The sequence below is a fragment of the Theropithecus gelada genome, chromosome 12 (genome assembly GCF_003255815.1).
Source record: "Theropithecus gelada isolate Dixy chromosome 12, Tgel_1.0, whole genome shotgun sequence".
Lineage (NCBI taxonomy): Eukaryota > Metazoa > Chordata > Mammalia > Primates > Cercopithecidae > Theropithecus > Theropithecus gelada.
The window spans coordinates 55,333,709-55,355,465 of NC_037680.1; the positions used below are offsets into that span (position 1 = coordinate 55,333,709).

At 37.9% G+C, this 21,757-nt stretch overlaps 1 protein-coding gene across 1 annotated transcript in view; it reads right to left on the reverse strand.

Annotated features, from left to right (window-relative positions):
* The window catches only part of CCDC141 (coiled-coil domain containing 141), a 219,016-nt gene that overhangs the window by 82,135 nt on the left and 115,124 nt on the right, over positions 1-21,757 (reverse strand). The window contains exon 7 of the mRNA XM_025404910.1: positions 12,364-12,558. Coding sequence (XP_025260695.1) covers positions 12,364-12,558 — 195 coding nt within the window. The remainder of the gene's footprint in view (positions 1-12,363; positions 12,559-21,757) is intronic.

Consider the following 21,757-nt stretch of genomic DNA (forward strand, 5'->3'; position numbering starts at 1 on the left):
CAAGGTTGAGCTGATGCTGGGGCAACACGGGCAAAACCAACTGTAGAGGCTATGGTCATGGAGGTACACAAATGCATTCATGCCCCTGCACCTGCTGCCATCTCAGGGGGTGAGATCTAGCGGTAGAATTGGAACTGGACAAAATTTGAATTTATGAATGAAATCACTCAAACAGTGTCTTACTATTTATGCACTGATATTCTATTTTCCCACCAATGTCCTCATGTCTCCCATGCTGCAATTCTGTTTATTTAGAATGTTTAAAACAAAATCATTCTCACTTATTTAGCAGCAAAGAGGAAGTTATAACTATATTTTAATCTAGTTATATTATAGTTATATAAATATATATATAGTTATATAACTATATTTTAATAAGAACAGACTACGTGCTTGCTTCAATACTGTGTGTTGCACAATTCTTATTCAGTCAATGAATATTGAACGCCTGCTTAGTTCCAGACTCTCCTTAACCGTCCTAAGAGGAAGTAAGAAATTATCCCCAATATATGACTGGGAAAATGGAGTCTCAGAGAGGTTAAGCAAATTGCAGAAAGTGACACTTCTACCAAGGAGTGGATTTGGGATTTATACCCCATTTCCTGACTCTGAGACCACTGCTCTCAAACCCTGGGCTGTGGTGCCATGTGGCAAAAGATTACCTTGGAAGGCTTAAGAAGGAAGGGCTATTTCAGATAAAGTTGTAATTTTGGGTAGAAAAGGAGGGATTTTAAAACTTACTTTTTGTAAGTATGTCTCTGCTTTTCCTTCTTATAGGTTAGAAAAGATACAGAGAAAGGTTGAGAGCGTTCTCTTACACTATAGGACTGTAAAAGAGAGAATTTAATTAAAGAAACTTTGAACCTGAAGAACTCTTCTTTATCTGATTCTTTTGCTTTCCTGAGGTTGGCAATGGAGCCGAGTGCAACAAAATGTTGATGTTAGAAAAGAAGTTGATTGGCCAGGCATGGTGGCTCATGCCTGTAATCCCAGCACTTTGGGAGGCCAAGGCAGGTGGATCACTTGAGGTCAGGAGTTCAAGACCAGCCTGACCGACATGGTGAAGCCTCATCTCTGCTAAAAAAAAAAAAAAAAAAAAAAAAATTAGCCAGGCGTGGTGGCACATGCCTGTAATCCCAGCAACTCAGGAGGCTGAGGCAGGAGAATCATTAGAACCCGGGAGGTGGAGGTTGCAGTGAGCCGAGATCATACCACTGCACTCCAGCCTGGGCAACAAGAGTGAAAGTCTGTCAAGCAAGCAAGGAAGGAAGGAAGGAAGGAAGAAAGAAAGAAAGAAGGAAGGAAAGAAAGGAGGGAGGGAGGGAAAGAAGATGATTTAATGACTTTCTCTATACTTCCATAACCCATTGAAACATCATTTGCCAATAACCACTGTTTCTGAAAATTTTAAATACATTTTAAAATTTGTATTGCTTATTTTGAATAAAGCGGAGTTTGTTGTTAATTGAGGGTTAGGTTTTTTGTTTTGTTTTGTTTTCCGAGACAGAGTCTCGCTCTGTCACCAGGCTGGCGTGCAGTGGTACGATCTCAGCTCACTGCAACCTCTGCCTCCTGGGTTCAAGTGATTCTCCTGCCTCAGCCTCCTGAGTAGCTAGGATTATAGGCACATACCACCACACCCAGCTAATTTTTGTATTTTTAGTAGAGATAGGTTTCATCATGTTGGCCAGACTGGTCTTGAACTCCTGACCTTGTGATCTGCCTGTGTTGGCCTCCCAAAGTGCTGGGATTACAGGCGTGAGCCACCGCGCCCGGCTGAGGGTTAGTTTTAAAGTCAATGCCTGAAGCAAATATCTGGCATAGTCAAAATCATCTTGAACTCCCTTAAATCACCCTTAAAGTTTAACATATGTGAATTAGTGCATATAGTAACTCGGATTCACATTTAGAATTGAGAACCCCTGAGCTACACTAAAGGAGGAAATAAAAGGCAAGTCTGTATGTAAATGTGAGAGCCTTCTCCCCTTTCTTCCCTTAAGATAATTCTCAAGTTTTCAGTGTGAATGGAGAAAGAATAGAAAATTCCAAAGTGCTTTTTCTTGCTTACACATTTAACCCCATTTTCTAATATAAAGCCACTATAAACCTTAATATATGTCATGTTTGTTGTTTTGAGAATTAGGAAGAAAAATATAGAAAAGTAAGTGGGTTTCATGGCAAACATGTAGTAGGTACTTGGAAAATACTGGCTGTTATTCTAAATCTTGATTGATTGAGCCCATCTTTAAAAAGTCACTGAGAAGTGCATGGCCACCTGGTGCCTGTCATTCATCCCACACGGGCTTTTCCTCTGTGGCCCCACTGAACATCTGCCACTCTCAAATCCTCAGGCATTGGTCTCATCTTTATTGGAATTAGATGCTAAAACCACAAGGTCATTGAATGCTTGTGTGGTATCACTCCACCCCCTCCTGAACGTTACAATGAAAGTATTACTTCCTAATAAATGGGAAATAAATTGAAAGACTAAGCATTCACTAGAAGTAGGGAATGATATATCAAGGACAAAGATAGCCCATAATGAGAATCAAAATAGTCAAATTATCTTCCAGAGCTTTTTCTCAAATGTGTAAGGAAAATATTTACTATAAATTGTTCTACGTATCACACTTAACAGAGCTACAGCAGTAGAAAGGAGGTAAGTGATTTTATTCCTTCATTGGCTCAACAAATACATATGTAGAATACCTATTGGTACGATAGGCCCGATACTGACCTCAATCCTAACCAAACCCTAATAGGAATAATCTGTAGACACAGAAATAAGAGTTAAATTTCTGGACTTTAACAGGAAGCCACTTTGAAGGAGACTATACTGTCTGTGATTGTCTGAATTATACACAAAGTTCATCTATCTTATTCCCATGCAGAATTTGCCAGTTCCATGGGCCAGTTCCAGAAATGAGCTAAGTATCATTGCTCTCACTTAATCTACCCTCAAAATAGAACTGAGCGCTTTTCTATTTACCATATCCATAAAGAACCTGATATACTGGATCCAGCCTGGAAAGACTCCCTTTGCTGCACACACAGTACAGAACATATTATTTCTGGCATTAAGAACACTATGACCCCCATATAAACTCTTTTGGAAGTAGTGTTTTCCCTTTAGTCTTTTTTCCTTCACATATCTCTCTTTCTTCAAACCTTATATGTGCAAGTCAAATAAAGCTACTACGACTGGATTGGGAAGAAAGGATATAGGACAAGGGTAATATTTTATCCCTCTGGTTCCTAGCTCTTCTTGACCATTTTATATGTACTATTCAGTTTTTAGGCAGATAAGAAGATGAATCAGCTCTTTTTGGCCTTGTTTTGGTAAAGACTAAGGAGTTGCTTGGTGTTTGTTCTTCACAAAACCAATAAAGACCTTTCCTTTTTCACTTGTTTAGTACAGGACCCAAGGCAGCCTGCACCAAATCAAATAGAGATAGTATCAGGACATGGCACGTTTCATTCTTTTAAAAATATCAACAAGATGAAATCAAACAAGAGCCGTGAGTCATCTAGCAGAATTCTATCATGCTGTTTCACAAAGGTGTTTAATAAGTAATGTTGTTTGCTTCTTGACTAATCAATTTGAAGAGAGTCAACATTAAACAGGAACAACAACAGAAAGAAAACAGCAGAACCTAGAACATTTCCTTCCATGAGTCTAGTGGCTGGAGAGAGTTTCATTGGAATGCTTGTAACTACCAAAAACACAAAACTCAGCTAAGTGCTGAGCTGAGTCTAATTAGTGCTTCTAATTAGAGCAACAGATTCTATTACCTGTAGAGATTCGGATTTCCCTTAGGTTCTGTTACAAAGACCAAAAGCTTCAGTTTCCTTTTCTATACATCACCTGAAGAGAAATTCTGGTGGTTCCCACTCTGGGGAACTGATTCCTATCAGTTCCTCCCCACATCTGCCCAAGCTTTCAAATGCCATGAAGGCCAGAGTATAGGGGTGATGTGATTTTTAAGCTCCCAATATTTGCTGTCCCTTGCTGCAGCTCCAGCTTATTCCTTGCCTGTCAATGGCAGTTGCTGCTGGACTCCAGGGCTCCCTCCTTGTTCCAGGGCAAATTCATGGTATTAATGAGAGGTATTAAATGCCATTAGCACCTATGGAAGCTTCTGTCTCATAATCTGGAAAGCTGAGAAAACACTGGAATAAAAGAGGTTTGGGATTGAAAGTGGTATGTATCTGAAGCATTTTATCAACAAGGAATGGAGGAAGTTTATGCATTGACCATCTCTGTTCTGAGGAATACAACTAGACCCATTCAATAGCACTTTAGGCAGCTAGTCACCATTTATAATTTCTGGTTTCTTTTCTCTAAGTTAACCTAAATGACTTTAAGATGATCTTGGAAATATTAATACAGAAAATGTCCATTTATAATGTGTTAAGCATTTATTTTTTTGCTTAATCAAAAAACATTGAAATCTACAGACTACGTACTCAGTTATGTGCTGGGAATGCGAAAATGAACAAAAGCATTACATCACATTAGAGATATAAAGACAAAATAATGGCTAGCACTTAGTGAGTGCTTAGCAGTCCTGTGCTGTAGCCATGTATTAACTTACTTAGCACAATGTCCTTATAAGGTACCAATAGTACTTCTATTTTACAGGTTAAAAAAGCCAGATGCACAGGGAGGTTAAGCGACTGCCCAAGGTCATACAGCTAATAAATATCCAAGATCAGATTCATACATAGGCATCTGGGCTCCAAAATCTACTGTTATTTTGGCAAAGTGTCATGCTAGCAAACATTTCTAATTTTCACTTAATACCCTACAATTCCATTTATTTTACACTCCAACTCTATCCAAAAAAGATTGTGTACTATTTATCACCAATTATAAGAACTTTTATTATTGAATGAGACTCTCTGAAGTAGATAAGGATTATTAGACTGATTTTAGAAAAGAGAAAACTCAAGCTCAAAATGTAAATTGATTTGTCACATGGCCAGTCATTTATTCATTCATCCGACAAAAGTTTTTTGAACATATGTGACACACAAAGATTAGGACATAATCTCTCTCTAAGGCGTACAGAGAAATATTATGGAAATGATACAAAATGAGCAATTAGTGCTGCCTGGAGATGTCTCAGAGGAGGCACTGTGTGTAGATCACAAGCCCTTTACACAGCACGACCTGCCTTCTCAGATACGATGCAGAGATGAAGCTTAAAATTTGTGTTCCTTGTATATTAAAGTAATTAAGTTATCTTCTTTCAAAATGGTCAAGTCCCAAGTACCTTGGATCAATATAATCTCCAGTGAACAATTTCATGTAGTTGGCCTTGAAACTCTAGAGTTTATAATATTTCACTGCTCTTAGTCTGCTCTAGTTAGTACGAGAATTAGGAAGAAAAATATAGAACTAACCCCACTAACTAGAAGTCAGTGTTCTAGGTGTTCTGGTGAACACAGAGTGAAAAGAACATGTTTCTTACCCTCAAGAAATTTTAATTTAGCCAAAGAAATCTACCCAGAAATAACTGTAATACTAAGCAGAATGTGTTTACTGCCAACAGAGAGATGCAACAATCTGATATTGCACATAGGAGAGAAACCGATTAATACACTCTTAACTTAGAAATTCATTGACAGCTTAGATGTGAAAGGTATTCATGAGTGAGGACAATATAATTGAACAGCTTGATTATCAGACTATGAGATATGAACTGAGTTGTGAGCCCTCATAAGACACTTAAGATGTTAAAGGTGTTTCTTTTTCTATAATTTTTCTATGATATATCTATTTTCATATTTGTATGCTAATAACAGCCATACTTATCAAATGCTTGCTGTGGTTTAACTAGCCTGACCTCTGAGCTCTAAAATCAAAGGTTTCTAAACCCAACAGTCATCATTCTCCCAGAGAGAGTACAGGAAGAAGGTAAATTAAGACATCATCTGCTTCTTGTGGTGAGGTTTGCATCATCATGGCTTTTTCAATTCTTAAATATCTCTGCATATTTAAAGACACGTTCAGCATAAAATAGAAACTCCTTTGCATGCTATTCAAAACCCTTCCTGCTTCTACCACCTTCGTCTCTCATCACTTTAGGTTTACATACTATACTCCTGGCAAATTGAATTATCTTAGGTTCCCCAAACATGGCATGACTTTGTACCATCCAGCCCTTCCTTGACCCTTCTTGCCCCATCCTTTAAAACTTATTTCAGGCCGGGCACAGTGGCTCACGGCTGTAATCCCAACACTTTGAGGCAGGTGGATCACGAGGTCAGGAGATCGAAACCATCCTGGCTACCACGGTGAAACCCCATCTCTACTAAAAATACCAAAAATTAGCCGGGCATGGGGGTGGGTGCCTGTAGTCCCAGCTACTCGGAGGCTGAGGCAGGAGAATGGCGTGAACCGGAGAGGCAGAGGTTGCGAGCCGAGATTGCGCCACTGCACTCCAGCCTGGGCGACAGAGCAAGACTCCGTCTCCAAAAAAAAAAAAAAAAAAAAAAAAAAGAAAGAAAGAAGGAAGGAAAGAAAGAAAAAGAAGAAGAAGAAAAACTTAGTTCAGTGGTGGTCACCTCCTCTGGGGAGCCTTCCTTGACTCTTTTTCCCTGGGCCAGGTTAAGGGTCTCCGCTCTGTGTGCCCTAATGCTTTGGGCTTACTCCATCATAGCTTTCCCACAACCCAGCACACTTCTGTTCCCTTGCGTCTCGTCTAAACTTGACTGAGAATGTCTGGAAAGCAGGGATTATATCTTTCATTGCTTTTGCTCAAGTACCCATCTGATGCATGGCAAGAATAGGAACACAACATATTAGCTGAATGCAAATATGGAAGAAGAGAGGGAGGGAATATAAGAGGCTTTAGTTATTTCTAAGAGAAAGGAGAGTTGTTCTGAAAAAGAGGAGTTTAAGACAGGCTGCTGAGGAATTAGAAAACTGAAAGTAATTACATTTTCCTTCATACCTAATAACATTTGGCCTATTTCTTGAATTTGTTTATATCACCTCAATAAATTCCTTCTGGATAATATTTTTAGGTACTCTACTTGGGCAGGTTTTTAAAAATTTCAATCTATACAACAACTGGACCATTTTGATTAATTGTTTTCGTCAGCTGGGCCTAAAATGTGTTTATTTTGAAAACGGTAAGATCACATATAACTCACATATATATATATATATATAAATGGAAAAAAGTGTACCAAATTCCATGCTTAATTATTCTGTTTGCATCTGAAACAGTGATGTTGCTATAAGCATTACTGTGCATCACTGTAAATATCTTGAAAAAGCAGTATCATCTTCTTAAAGGACATTAATGTTTCAATACCTATGGCAGAAACAAAGGAAGCTATGACAATTGTTATATTTCAAACTACTTTTTGTGTGTTTCTTTGGCCACCCCAACTTTTGCTTCATCTTTGCTTTCAGACTGACCACCCAAAAATCAGACCATGTTCATAAACTGGATTTGTCCTCAGTTTCCTCTGCTTGCTTTCTTCAATGAAATCACGTACCTGGGAATGGAAGGCATAGGACATGATACATTATGACCAGTCAGTCATGTTTTACAGTTTTGGGTTCAATTGCAGCAGTCCTGTAAAAACAGGCTCACCCCATTCTGTTTTTGAAACATATGATATATTTATCTTGGATTCAAACTACATTCCCTTAACAATGACAAATACATTTGGGGTGATCAATAAATATCAACCATAGCTTGTTTTCTGTGAACACACTGGAAGTATAATAAATAAGATAATCTATAATCCCGAAGGATGAATAATTTGGAGGATCGAGATGAGTTATTCTAATAGGTGCTAAATTCATATGTCGTGCCATGTTCTCATAAGTCTTAGCAACATCTGATAATTAGAGGAACTCTTCTCCAATCAGCTATTAGTCAATGTCGACAACTGACACTTACTTGTATATTCTGCTAAGTGACTTGACAAATAGGTTCATTCACCAAACACATTAGGAAACTTTAACAAGAATAGGAAGTATATCAGATTCTTGAGTTACACGGCTCACTCCACTTGAATCCAGTGGTTGGTTTACAGCAAGCCGCAGGTAGTGATGTTCCTAATGCCGTCTCAACATCGCCACCTGCTGCTCATTCCAGGTCCAAACATGCGTATCTGTAGTCACAGGCTGCCAGACACTTCCTCTGGGTGAGAAACATTCCTGAACCTTGGGTACTCATCAAACCCTAGTAGAACTAAAGGTAATCAATTGCACTCCTGGAGCCACTGGACAAAGGCAGTGGGGGAACTGTTGGTAATGTGGGCAATTAAGTTAATTATATTTTACTGAATTTCACAAATTTTGTAAGTTTTGTTCTCTGCTATTTATTTTCCAGCATTTAGAACAATGCCTGACACATAGCAGTGACTCAATAAATATATACTAAATAAGTGAATATCTAAGGAGAAGGGTAATTATTCTCATGAATTCACCTTTAAATAATAAAATAAATTATTGTGAAATATTTCTAGTAAATAATAATATCCCTATCCAGAATTGTTAGAGAGGGGAATGAATGAAAATGAAAAGAGGTGGGGCATGGTAGCTCACACCTATAATCCCAGCACTTTGGGAGGCCAAGGAGGGTGGATCCCTTGAGCCCAGGAGCTCAAGACAAGCCTGGGCAACATGGCAAAAAATACAAAAGATACAAAAAATTAGGCTGGTGTGGTGGCAACCCAGTTGCCTGGGAGGCTGAGGTGGGAAGATTACCTGAGCCCCGGAGGTCAAGGCTACAGTGAGCTGTGATCATGCCACTGCACTTCAGCCTTGGTGACAGTGAGATCCTGTCCCCACCCCCTGAAAAAAATAGAAAGAAAATGAAAGGAAAACGGGGAAGAGGGACTCCTCAATGATTTTAACCAGAAATATGATAAAAATCTGGATGAAAAAATACATATGATAGGAGAAAATTACTAACAGTCTATTCTGCAGATAAAATTGGATATTTATTCTTTTTATTTTAACAAAATTCAAAAAAGTAAAAAGTATATTTAAAAAATCATATATTTCACTTTTTACCAAGCAGATATTCAAGTTATCCCACTCACTCATTTATATATTGCATGTGATACTAACAAATTTGATAGACTAGTATTTGACATAGAAATTGAAAAAGTATATTGACCTAGCTTCAACGAATTTGGAACAAGAAATTGTTTGCTGAAAAATAATTCCACTTTTCAAGAATGAAATTGATTTTCAAGGAAAGTATCTTTTTGTAAAGTGCTGACTTCATCTTCTATCTCTGCAGTGCTAACATCCAGATTTGCATGTGCTGGGAGAGAAAGTTCTTCATGGATCTCTTGTGCTTCTACACATCTCACAGGTAGGTCGAGAATACAAGACTCTGACCCCTTTATATCTGGGCCATTTATCAGTGTTGGGTCTGCAACTAGCAACCTTCAGGATTGAGGTGATGTTGCCCTCCAAGACAAAGAGCAGACTTGCTTCCTATTTGCTGTAAAACTACAGATTCTCCAAGCTTAGGGTTCCTCTCCTGGACCCTACCTGCTGCAGGTGCATACATCCATCAGGGCCCATCTGCATCACTCAGGGGGAACTGGAGCTGGGAGAATTGATGTGGTATGCTGACACTCTGGCTGCTGCTTTGCTATAATCAATCACCTCTGACCCAGAGGTCAGGTGTCTTCTGTAGTCATCCATGAAACTGTGATAAGTTAACATGTTAGCTGGAACGGAGGGTAAAATCTCAAACCCCTCACAGTTCTTGAGAGCATGACTTCATCTAAGAACAGGAATGTTCACAATGAGGAAACCCCAGTGCACTCAAGGCACAACAAAGTGAATTTTCAAGAGGAAAATTCAGTGTTTCGGAGATAATTGATTATATAAACTGAACATACCTTTTCACTAGTGTCAACAGAATTTTATTCTAGAAAAAAAATTTTAAGGGATTTTGAAATTATATTAATTTTAAAACTTCAGTTCTTTATTTAAACTAGGGCTATAAGTATCATGCTAAGAATTGGGTAAAGTGGTCAAATTTTTGTAAAATTTGGAGGTTTTGCAATATAAATTTTAAAAAATAACATTTATAAGCCAGGAGAAGAGTTTTCTTCTTTAAGTAGATTTACACTACATAATTTCATCGTTTATTTTATTTAATTATATAGTATAAATAATGTAGTTATTTTACTTAATAACACAGTAAAAAATTCATTCAACAGTCATGATTAAACATCTACATTCCAAACTCCAGCTTCTATTTTTGCTGAGGTAGAAATATCCATTATCTTTCACATTGAGTTCTTAGATTTGGAGTCAGAAATTATTTCCTTGATTCTTTGAAAAGGGAGAAAGGATTCTAACACTATTCTGAGTGCCACTTGGCTATAGAACCTGCTATAGTATGGATAAATCCCAGTGGAGCTTATTATAATTTGTATAGTTAGCATGCCATGGCTTTCAAATGATAAAATGGGGAATCTAGAAATCAAAAGTCTTTGTGATTAAGAAACACACATTCTCTTCTCCAGTCTGACCTGAATTACTGTATGAGTCTGAGAAAGTAACCACTCTCTTCTTCTTCTTCTTCTTCTTTTTTTTTTTTTTTTTTTTTTTTAAAAAAAAAAAGACTTTTGGAGGGGATATTCCTTCTCTGTTAAAACCCAGAAAGATATAACAGCAAGGTACAAAATAATGAGAGCAGAGAAAACCAGAGGAAGAGAATGGGAATGAAAGAGAGAAACTACATTTTACAAGGCTGTAAACTACAGGGTTTGAACTGGAAGCATTGTTTTATAGCAATATGTTTGATAACTGTTTTCCTTAGAAACAATATTAACTGACTTATAGATGACCCACTCATTTTGAAAAATGAACCTGCAGTTTAAATTTAAAAGTCTCTTATTCAAAAACAGAATTACTGAGGAGAAACTTAATTAGCACTTAACATCGAATTAGTTCAATAGCTCCAGTAATATGGTATGTCTGTTTCCTCTCTTAAAACAAAGAAATCCCAAATGACAAATAATCTGACAATCAATCTTTCTTTAACATTTTACCACAATTTAGCACTTCTGTTTTGAAATTTTACTATTTTTTTTTTCAGAAAGTTTTTATTAGTAAAGAAGTTCAAAATTAAGTCACTATTTTGATATGCAACAGGACATTGTATTCAGGGTGTTGACGATACGATTTTAGATCACAACGTACCTAGCTTCTAGGGTTTCCTCTTTCGTTTACTGCCACATTGTCTGTTTTGAAAACATCAGTGAAATTTAAGGTATGAAAGAATTCCAAAAACACCATTTGAAGATGTATATTACATTGGAAAAGGTAGAAAAAAATTTCAAATAAGATCCCCAGCCTCATATACTGAGCCATACTCAAGTGATATGAACAGGTGAACACTGCCACTTAGCAGGAACCAGCTGCTGCAATGAACGTCCAATGAATCCGAGAGGAGAAGCAGAGCACTTCTCCAACTCAAGAAGACCTGGAGATGGTCCACAGCCAGATTTCACTCTGGCTGACTTAAAATGGCAAGATCAAGGTGGAACAATCAGGCTAAGGCACTGTTTCTAGCCTTATGGTTTATGTGCAAAAAGACTTGCAATATTCATATATTTTTTACCTGATAAATAAAAGAGGATGAAAAAAAGGAGGGCTTTCAGTAAAAATTTTAAGGTATTTTTAAACCTTGATATATTTATGATAATTCTCTTCCTCCATGGGAAACACAATAATGTGGGCACAAGTGTCCCCCCCAAACAGACCAGTGGCAGCTGTAAGGTAAAACCTTCATGAGGCTAGGCATGGTGGCTCACGCTTATAATTTCAGCACTTTGGGAGGCCGAGGTAGGAGGATCACTTGAGCCCAGGAGTTTGAGGACAGCCTGCACAACATAGTGAGACCCTGTCTCTACAAAAGAAAAAAGTGAGGCATGGTGGCATGTGCCTGTGATTCCAGCTACGTGGGAGGCTGAGATGGGAGAATCACTGGAGTCTGGGAGGTCGAGGCTGCAGTAAGCTATGATCACGCCACTACACTCCAGCCAGGGTGACAGAGCCGGGCCCTTTCTCAAAACAACAACAAACACCATCCAACAACCAAACCAAACAAAAAACCAAAAAACCCTCATGAGGTGTTTGCTGTTTTTAAAGTCACCTTTTACATGTGAAAACAGTCTTCTAGTTTTGAGAACCAAATAATGGCCATAATAGGAATATATGGTAAAAACTCTTCTTTGCTGCTATCAGTTTTGAAATTTTACAGGGAGTTTTGACTTCTGTGATGTGCTCCAGCTGGTTGAAGTCATGGGTCTTTTACTGGCCTCCCTGATTACCGAAAATTATCAACTTGATCTCACACTGACCTTGTTAGCACTGTTAAAAAATTCATTTGCCTTCTTTAACCAGGTATTCCTTTCCACCATGAGTTGACCAAATTCTTCTTGAAGCTGACTCAGTTTCTGGTGAGAGAGCTGGAGGTGTTCTTTCTCCGCGTACTCCTTCGACAGCAGAATTCTCAGTGCCCCGCTCTTCAGCTTCTCAACAGCAGAATTCCATTCCTGCAACAGATCATTCTTACTAAGTTTATTTGACACATCTCCCCAGTTATGGACTGAATGCTTGTGTCCCCCGCAAATTCCTCTGCTGAAATCTAATCCCCAAGGTGATGACATTAGGAAGTAGGGCTCTGGGAGATTAGTGACCTCATGAAAGAGGCCCGAGAGGGCTACCTTGCCCCTTCCACCATGTGAGGATACGGTAAGTTGGCAGCCTGCAACCCAGAAGAGGGTTTTCACCACAACTCTACCGTGCTGGTACCCTGATCCGGAACTTCCCACACCCAGGACAATGAGACAAAAATATCTATTGTAGACCAGTCATTCAGTCTATGTTACTTTGTTATAGAAACTCAAACTGACAGAGACACCCCTTTTTATAATTTCTGATAAGATTCAGAGAGTATTTAGATATGTTGAGTATATCAGAAATCTGCCATTCGATTTTCAAATCATGAAAGTGCAGTAAATACTGTAGTGGTAAATGCTTCACTACAGGTTTGAGTGTCATGTAGATGTAGTGGGGAAAAGACACAGAAAGAGGCTAAAACGGGAGAGTAGAAAGAGGTAGGAAGTTGGGATGAGTGACTGGCAGAGCTCCCAGCTGACCTGAATACAGGTCACTTCCATTTCTATGAACTCCACCTAAAAATATACCCCCTATACAATGAACAACAGTTTTAAATCTTGAACTCGTTTTGTCCAATGTTTATTCATTTAAGTATAAAAACACATCTTTCCCACAATTCAGTCTCACTGTCAATGTGGGTAAATGTGTACAAGAAATGAAGAGAAATCACATGTCTTATGACTGTTGTTTTTGTGTCTGCCTACACGTAGAGCTATTAGGTTCGTACAAAGGTAATTGCAGTTTTTGCCACTAAAAGTAATTACCTTTGCACCAACCTAATAAAATGAAGTTCTGTTACCCTTCATAAAATGAATAGCTGTTATTGTTCTGTATTTCCTCCTTCGTGATATCAGTTTCACCTCTCAAGGCTTCACTCTTAATGGTATATAGACCTTTCAGAAAATGAAAAGAGGTAGCTTTTTTACTTTTTGTTGCATGAGGGTGGAAAAACATTAAACAGAATTAAAATATGAGTCGGAGTAAACCAAGCATATTTACATTCAATTTATTTGAAGGGAAATTCAAGTTTCTTGCAAAAGTCCTGAAGTCAGACCCACTGTCATAAAAGAATGATTATCTCTAACATGGCTGTCTTGTTAGTGAATCTTCTGGTATTCACATAAGCTGAGGTTGAGTGACAGGCATAGGCTACTTGTTAAGCGTGGAAAATTTAGCACAAGATTTCAGAAGTCTCAGTCTGACTCCATCCTGCCTTGTTCTACCAGTACAAAGTATCCTATTATTAAGTTACATTTGTTATATTACGCTGTGTAAAATAAGTACAATTTTAGTGCAATTTGCCATTAATTTTTCCATTCATTCATTTCACAAAGTAACTACTATGGTATTACTATGTACCCAGCACTATGCTAAGACAGATGCCTTGGGGAATATAAAGAAAGAATAAAATGGTTTGTGCGGTCGCCTGTAATCCCAGCACTTTGGGAGGCCAAGGCAAGCAGATCACTTGAGCCCAGGAATTTGAGACCAGCCTGGGCAATATGGCAAAATTCTGTCTCTACAAAAAATACAAATAGTGGACATATGGGCATAGTGGCGCATGCTTGTAGTTTCAGCTACTTGGTGGGGCTGAGGTGGGAGGATCGCTTGAGACCAGGAAGTCGAGGCTGCAGTGAACTGTGATCATGTCACTGAACTCCAGACACACACACACACACACACACACACTCTCAATACAGTAGTATTTTAAATAACAATTAGCAGGTGTTAAGATACAAATTGTACACATATTTTGTGTCCATGGGAACTGTTATAGTTTTAGGTGCAAGAGAAAAACATTTTGATCAATGAATACAGGAATATAAAACGTAGAGTAAGAAATTTGAATTATTTGAAGTATCAGTTATGTAAAATTGTGGCTTATGACTATAATCCTCAAAAACCCTTAAATTAGATATTATTTTTTCTAGTATTGACATAGGTTCAGAAGAGTATGCTACTCAAGGTTACATATCCAGTAAGTGGCAGTACCAGGACTAGTTCACAGGTCTTTGTCTCATGCTACCTTCCAGGGAACTGAGGATAGACTCCAAAATCTGCAATTTCTCAGTGCATGCAAAAGCAACACTCTTAAGCACAGATACGGGCTACGTGAGTTCTCAAGATCTTTCCATTTTTAAAGAGCTATTGTGTCCCCACGTAAGGAAAACTAATATGTGCCAAGATGTTCTTTCATAAAGCACTTTTATCAACCCTACCACTTAAAAACCATTACTTTAACCTACTGGGAATGAGTAAATATTTTTAAAACAGTACAATTTCTGGCACACATAATAGGCACTCACTAAATGTTAGTCCCACTTTTCTGCCCATCAGTTTTGGTTCATTAATTCTCCAAAATTTGTTCTTTATTTATGGGTATTCCTGCAACCCAGTTGTAAAATAATGGTAGTCAAATGTTTCCCAAAATGTTATTGATTAGTGTTAAGTATTGATCAGTCTTATGAGATGAAACAAAGTAAAATGGCTTGTGTGTGTGTGTGTGTGGTTTTTGTTTCTGTTTTTGTTTTTTTACTGCAGTACTTCTTGGCATCTTTATTGTACTAACACGCATTGAGACTCTCCTAGAGGAAAGTGTGGTGTGGAATATTTTGGACAAACTCTCTTTGATTAATAAACTGTTTGCTAGTCATCTCAGGGGACCAGTGCTCCAGTTGGAACAACGTTGGGGGAAAACGTTCTGTAGCTAAGACCAGCTGAATCACCAACTGAGTTCACCAGCTCTCACAAGTCTTTCTGTTTCTTTCTTTGCTTTGTCTCTGTTCTCCAGCTCCTCTGTTAGTTCATTTCCTCTCTTTGTACCATTCTTTCTTCTTCTGTCTATTAAGATCTGTGGGGCATTAATACTCAAACTCAGGTGGAGAAATACTTAATGTGTAAAGATGCAGAATAAAGCAGGTAATTCTTTAAAAAGATTTGGCATTGATCAGAATCTTCTGTGCTGATTAGGGGGAGACTACTTAACAAATATGGAGAAACTGGGGAGGGCCTAGAAAAATAGGGGCAAGGAAAATGCAGAAGTTAGGATATGAAGAAATGAAATATAGCCATTGCGTGCTCAGTCTAACAACACTAAGCTCTAGGATGTTGTCTTAACTGTCTGCAAGACGGTAAGGGTTGATTTTTCTTCCTGTATGTTAGTGGTGTGCTAAACACTTTACATGCATTATCTCATTTAATTTTTATCATATCCCTATGAAGTAGGAACTGTTATTATCTTCATTTTACAGATGGAGTATCTGGGGCTCAGGGAGATGACCAACTTGCCCAAGGTGTCAAGATTAGTAAGTGAAAAAGCCAAATTTGAAACTCAGGTAGTTTGACTCTTCTCAGTCTTGATACATTGTTTTTCTCATCAAATAATGATTAGCCGTATTATTTTGGAATTGCCTAGGTAAAACTTCCATATGGCCTGGACGAGACCTCGGAGGTGATAAAAATCTTATATGACCCTGGCATTCTCAGATTTGAAATCAGAAGGCTCGCCATTTCAGAATAAACATAAAGCTAATATAGATACAGTTGAAAATTTACAGCCCAAACTCAGACTTAGTTTTGCTTAGCAACTGGACCAAAATAATAAACCTCTTCTCTATGAACAAGAGGAGGAATACCTGTTCTCCAACAATGTTCATAAATCTGCCTTCAGTATAAATTTTGCAAGCAACATTAAAGAGAGACCTTTGGAGTAGAGCCAAGTCTTTGAAAACCCACTTTCACCTTGTGCTTGACATCATGCTATAAAAAGTGGACCGTGACCTTCCAAAGAAGCTGTAAAGGTCCATTTTGTGTCTCTTATCTTTTTTTGTTCTCCATCCCCAGTCTTCCTAATTACATTTCACATGAACTCTGTGGGTATTAAATGAAGCTGGGTCCATTCAATATTTCTATTCAATCTTCTCGGAAAATTGGTTCTGTTTTCTTTGGGCAATCTATAGGCAGTTTCTGATGCATTTCTATACCATTCTGGTAATGTATTTATTTCCCCAGCCATTTTTCACAGGGGACAGTTCCACCATTTTATTTTTAAGATAAAACTTTCCAGAGCCATTTGAATCCATCACACTATTTAAAAAATATAGTTGTCACCCTTGTCAAGGCTGGAGGAGCTCAATGGAGAAAATCTCGTTCTGTTTTCTCTAAGCGGTTGCTGCCTGCCTGCTAAGTGTTAAACTTCTAACAGGGTCTCAGTCACTTTGCAATAAAATATTTCCAGTTCTTGTCCCCACCAGCAGGAAGCCAAAGCCGTCCACTTCCTTGGCTTTTTAATTTGACAGAGATGCCTGCATATCTCGGACCTGATACAGACAAGAGGCCCTGTGTGTTCCCAGGTTTGCAGTGTCTCCATAGGTCACACCATTATTTTCATTTTTCACTCACAGTAGGAACCTTTTTAACTGTACCTTTCAGTATTCCATTTGCTGAGGCAATTGAGCTTCTCTTGGATCCGTTGATTGAAAGGGTACTTTTCAGAGGATTAGTGCTGATAGACAAGAAGGCAAAAAAGATTTCTTCTTTCCTTCCCCCCACTGCTAGTCCTAGCTTAGCTCTTTAAATGAAGTTATGACTTGGCATAACAATTATCCAGCAAGCAGATCCAAAAAGTAAGAATGTTAGGGGCTCCAACTGAAATGAAAAAATAATGATAACCACAGTATGTTTAGTAAGCTTTCGCTCACACAAAAACTTCCCTGTGTATGAGGGGATTTTAACCATTCAACATCAAGTGGTAAGTTTTCATTATAAGCTTGACTTCAGAATTTAAGTTTTAAGTGGGGGAAAGGTGGACCAAAAAACAATAGGGAATATATTTGAAAAGTACTAAAAAATATTAACTGTGGAGATTACTGGCCAAAATCAAATCTGGCAGAAGCATGTGTTGAGTTCATGCATAGTTCCCAAAGCATGGTTGATTCCTAGACCATCTCATTAGATATAGCCTAGTTTTTGTTTAACCCCCAAGTCCACAGTTCCATTCGGAACAACTAGAATTAACTCATTGACACAAAATCATAGAATTTTGCATGATTGCATTAGCAGATGGTAAAACGAACCTGGCAATTTTAATCATAGAATATTTGAACGTCTGCTTAAGATTTTTGTTTTTAACAGAAATGTTTATGCTTTCGAAGAGTGGCATTGAGCCCTTTAGAAGTTGAAACTCTCTGATTATGTCAAGTTGGATTATAAACTGGGTGGCAGTTTCTTCTCCTCATGCTCCCTTCAGGGGCATTTCTATGCTGACCTGTGCAAATGTCAGGGTCATTCTGGAGAGAAGTGTCTTGCCTCAGTCTGCCATGCTTGCTGAGTTCAGTGTCTACAGGCCATTTGAACTTTGCCCTCACTATGATGCAGTCCAGCAAAGGCACAGATTGCAAACAGGAAGGACTGTGATTTTGCATTTCACCTAGAGATGAAAGAAGTGTGCTGTTTCACCTCCCAGACATACGGTGAAAATCATTGCGATTGAACCAGGGAGAGCTTGTGGATAAGAGCAAAGAACACCAGCTAGAGGTACACTTTTTATCCAAGCTTGTCAAGCAGCTTCAGGAAGAAGATTTTGCTTTTTTGAGCCTTATTTTTACTGCAGTGCAATGACAGTCACCACCAGTTTGTACATTTCTGCTTTCCTAGTGACTCATCTGTTAATTCAGTGACAAATTAGCTGTGCTTCAAGTTCCTGGATTTTATGCCCTCCCAAACTGTGTGATACTGGCTGTTTGATCCATAAATTAACCTTACCAGCATTGGAATTGCAAGTCTGTAATAGAAGTGACAGATATCACCAAATTAATTTCTGACTATTAGTTGCTGCTTTCTTATCTTAGTTCATTTGCATATTTTAGAGATTTAGTTACTTTGTTTTAGTTCATTCACATATTTTTTAAGTTGCAGGAAAATAGCCCATGACTTGGAAGTCTCTTGTTTCCCTTATTCTCTTCAGTGTTTGGCCACTGAATGATTCCACTCAGCAGCACTTTAGCAGCATGAAGCAGGGTGCTTGTTGCTAATACATACTGAAGCAAATGGCTATGTGGCAAAATAAAATTTGAAAATAAAATGAAATCACAACACACTATGCTCATAAACAAATCTTCAAAATAGTCATTGGAGCACAAATGCATTTATTCTTTCTTCCTTGGTTCAACATAGATGAAAATTTAATTACAAGGGAATTCTGGGGAAAATATTCCCAAGATTTGTGTATTCCAAGAACCATTTTCTTCTTTAGTGTCTCGCCCCTGTTTTTCTTAGATTTCTTGTTCCTATTAATCACATTTTCTTCTAGTTAAGTAAGAGAGCCTGGTTGGTGTTTCTATTTTAAATTAAATTTAATAAAAGTCTAGCTGGCCAAAATACTTGCATCTAACACAATTTGCCTACAATCAGATTGTGTCATGGGCTGACCATATGGTCCCAGTTTATCTTAATGTCCTCAGAGGACTTACTTTTTCATTGTCTACACAATCCATTGGAGATATTTTCAGGATCTCAACACACATAATTCAGCTACAGGGGAAATTATTAGATTGTGTGGTGATTTCCCTAAATGAAATAGGCTAACTTTATAGAAGGGAGGGTCTGTTTATGTTTTGTCTACAATAAACCTCAAATACAGACTTTTTAAAAAAGCCTCTTAAATCTGATTGGCTGTTAGTATCTCTTGGGAAAGTTTTAAAAACACGTATTTCCAGGCTCACCCCCTATCCACTGAATCATAATTTATATTGGTAGGGTGAAAAAAATAAGGATTTAAAAAAAAATCTGAAGCATTTTATTTGCAGTCAGGGACAAGGAAATGACACAATCAGACAAATTTTGGAACCACTGATACAGAATATTCTAAGGTATTTAATGAATAGGTAACATTTGACTTAGAATAATTGATATATAATTATGCTGATAATTGGAAGATAGATTCTATAAGAATAGTAGTTTAAACCTAAAACTTTCAACTAACTTGACTCTGAAAATTACATTATTGTATTAACGACTTCTAAATCTAAAATTTAACTTTAGTTTTACACATTACTTCATTCAGTCAATAAGTATTGAGCTAGCCTGTGGAAGATACAATGACAAATAAACAAAATCCTCACCCTTAGACTCCTTGAATGACTGTTACACTAATCCATCAGGAGTTTAAACAGCCCTGTGCAATATTGGATATCATTAGTCTTAATTCAGAAAGATGAAACTGACGCATTTCTTCCTACTTTCTTCATTGACATCATTGTCTCAACAAAGGCACCACTGATTTAAAAGGGGAAGGATTCAAAATTACAGCTGGATATAAAGAATAAGTTCTAATGTTCTATAACACTGTAGGATGACCATAATATATATTTTCAGATAGCTAGAAGAAAGGATATTGGATGTTCCCAACACAGAGAAATGATAAATGTGCGAGATGATGGATTTGGTAATTAGCCCAATCTGATATACATACATATGTTATATGTATTGAAACATCACTATGTACCCCACAAATATATACAATTATTATGTGTCACTTTAAAGAAAAAAAGCTAAGAAAAGGTAAAAAAAAATATGATCAGGTTTTCTTTATTCCAAAATTGTCTATATGCCCATGTGGTTATTTTTACCTTCCTTGTAAAATTTTTGTAACTATATTTATAATAGCTATGTATTCTATTATAGGAAAAAATCCTTACCTCTAATGGTATGGAAGAAATCACTTGTCTTCTAACAAAATCCACTGAAAGCTAGAATTTCTTCAACTCATCTTTTTGCAGGCTCTGGGTTTCAGTTCACCACTAAGTATATGCACAGGACTCTCATTCCATAGTCAATAATCTGTGAACCAGCCACAAATGATACCGGGATGGGCATTCCATAACTCTCCTACACTGAATGTGGAACCATCTAAAAAGCATTATTCAGCACCTTTTATGAACACAAGCTCAAATGGAAAACAAAACAAGTGTGTAGCAGAAAGTGAAATCAGTTTCTGCTTTGGGGTATCTGAGAAGCCATCTTATTGGGTCTTAAACACGCACAGGAATTTCACCTGGTGAGCGTAGGGGTGGGTCTTGGGAGAGGGCAAGGATGACTCACCATGTCCCAAGCAGGGGAGACAGCCTGAGCTAGAGCACTGAAGCAAGGGGGTCGGTGTGGAGAAAATGTGGAGGACGATTCTGGATCATGGAGAAATGGAGCTAATGGTTTCCAGAGAATTAATAAGAGTTTCCTATAGGAAGCGATATCTGAGCTGAGACCTCAAACAAGCTGTGGGAGTTATCTAGGCAAAAAAAGGAGTGGAGGTGGGGTGGGGAGTGAAGGGTGACAGAAAAATGAGATACTAAGAATGAAAAGAGATATAAAGTGAATAGGAGATAGAACCAGTGGGATTTAGAATAGGATCCATTTCTCCTGGAAATGAGGGGAAAGAAGTAAAAGAGAGAAGCAAGGAAGAGACAAAAAGTTTGGGCAGAGAAGAAAAGAACAAGCAATTCCACTCTGTGGGACTAAGTGACTTTGAGGTTAGTTAAAGCCTGGCTCCATGATAGTTGAGCATTTTAAAAAAGCACGAAGGTTTTGGACTAGTTGTTAAGGGGTATGGAGCAGGGAATTAACAGATGATAAATAAAGGGATTTGAAAGGCTAACTGGTAACAGATAAATTACGATCAGAATAATTATGCTAATTGTTTCAGAATTAGGAAGAAACAGAGAAACTGCGTGATTGAGTAGTACATGCTGAGTAGCACAAGGACAGAGACCAGGAAAAGAAAGAAGGCACGGAGGTGGTGATGAGAGCAGTTTTGGGTGATGCTATAAAACAAAGTGTTGTGGCCACAGTAGTGGGAAGCTGAAGCTAGCTGAAAATAGGTCTTTGGAGTAAAAAAAAGTCAAGGAAAGCAAAGGCGGGCAAAGGCTAGGGCATTAAATAAGTCACTAAATGGCTAAATTAGCACAGGAAGGTTGTAGGCGGTTCAGGGAATGACTGTGTTAAGGTATAAGAAGTCCTCTCAGGTGTTCACTTAAAGTATATTCAATTTCACTATTATTATCATGATAGCAAAATACC